Genomic DNA, 1714 nt, shown 5'->3' with positions numbered 1-1714 from the left:
TTGCTGCTCACCTGCAGCTGCGCCTGCACCGCCTCCAGCTGCGCATTCTTCTCCAGCAGGCTTGCCTCCAGCAGGCTGGACTTGCGGTCCTGAGTCTCCAGCGCGGCAATCATCTCGTCGTGCAGGGTGTGGTAGTTGACGCGCTCGTTGACCACCGCCTGCGACAGGGCAGGGAGGTGAAGGTAGGGGCTTAAAGGTGACTGTCTGGGCATGGAAGGGCTGGGAGGGGCAAGGGCTGGTGAGCAGATGGGTCGGCGGATGGTACATCTGCTATTTAAACGAGAGGGCAACCCACCACAGCACGCATGGCACCACTGCAAGCCACCGCAAGCCACATGCTGCCCTAAAATCTCACCTGCGTGCGCACACACATGGCGCGCAGCCCAAACTGCAGGCTCTGCAGCGTCTCGTCGACATGCTCCGCCGCATCGCAGGCCACCACCAGCAGGCTGGTCTTGGCGTTGCCACCCAGAAAATCCTGCGCGGGATACACAGGGGGCCACACACGGAGCGGCGGCAGAAGCTCAGAGCGGCCTACATCGCCGTTCTGGCCGGCAACTCCTGGCGCTGAACGCCCTTACGCGCCACATTACAACAGCCGCTCCCGCCATCCTGCCGCTGCCGTGATGGCACTGGCGCTGGGCTGCCTACTGCGTCCGACCCTTCTGCTGCCCAACACACAGTTTGGCGCACCTGGAGCAGGCGGGTGAGCTTGGAGTCGCGGAAGGGGACGTGGGTGGCTGCGGGGTCGGCCCGCGCGTTGATGCACATGCCCAGCGTGGTGAGGGAGAGGTTGATGGACTTGCCTTCGCTGGCACGCAGCCCCGTGGACTTGCTCTTCTTCAGCCGCTCGCTGCCCGCCAGGTCAACCAGGAACAGCTTGCCCACCTGCCCCACGGTAAGGGTAGGGTGGGGACAAGCCTGCCTCTGCCCCCAGCCACAAGGAAGGAAGCGGAGCCACGGCTGGGCGGCCAAGCTACCATGCTGCCAAGGCCACAAAGCCCACCACCCCCAGCCAGCCTCACGGCAGCCAGCCCACCTTGACGCGCTGGATCTTGGCCTCCCCCGTCCCCGACACCGACCGCCGCTTGATGACGGTCAGCATGATCACAGCGTGGGAGCGGCTGGAGTGGGCGTTGAGCGCGGTGAAGGCGGTGGGGCGGTTGCGGTCGCCCAGGTGAAGCAGGTGCAGGCACTGCGTGATGTTCTGCACCTCCTGCTGGTGCACACCCGACACAAACACGCCGCCCTCATTCTCCCGGATCTGCAGGTTCTCGCTCTCGGAGCGAAGCAGGTCCTGCGCGGAGGTTGGAGGGCGGGGGCAGGAGCAGCACGCAGGAGTGGGAGGGTGACGAAGCAAGGGGAGCGGCCATGCTATGAGGGGCAGCCCAGACACCACTGCGTGCACACAACACACAACAGCACACCAAACCACACAAACATGATCGCGCGCACACATACAACAACAACAACAAACAAATACCACCCGTGACCCCGCCCAGGCCCCCCCAGCGGGCCAGGCCTCCACCTGGATGAGCTCCATGTAGAGCTGCACGTATGACATGTACACCGTGTACTCGTGCCCCTGGAACACCTTGATGCCCACCTGCAGGGGCAGAGGACGAGGGCGGGAAGAGCAAGAAGAATGACGAAGAAAGGTTGGAGCAGCTGTCGATGGAAGGCAGTCGGGGGGGCGGGGGGGGGGGGGGGGCAA

The 1714-nt window shown here is 64.6% G+C and overlaps 1 protein-coding gene across 1 annotated transcript; it reads right to left on the bottom strand.

Annotated features, from left to right (window-relative positions):
• Positions 1-343: 343 nt before the first annotated feature.
• Positions 344-1588, bottom strand: CHLNCDRAFT_28927 (hypothetical protein; the record flags this gene model as incomplete). Its single annotated transcript, XM_005842676.1, has 4 exons — positions 344-478; positions 694-888; positions 1046-1297; positions 1529-1588. Coding segments are annotated over 4 exons (642 nt in total), but the record flags the coding sequence as incomplete, so codon positions are not given.
• Between the last annotated feature and the right edge of the window lie 126 nt (positions 1589-1714).

This window comes from Chlorella variabilis, assembly GCF_000147415.1.
Source record: "Chlorella variabilis unplaced genomic scaffold CHLNCscaffold_91, whole genome shotgun sequence".
Lineage (NCBI taxonomy): Eukaryota > Viridiplantae > Chlorophyta > Trebouxiophyceae > Chlorellales > Chlorellaceae > Chlorella > Chlorella variabilis.
The sequence above is the reverse complement of the archived record's forward strand: the minus strand, read 5'-3'. Positions and strand labels throughout refer to the sequence as shown.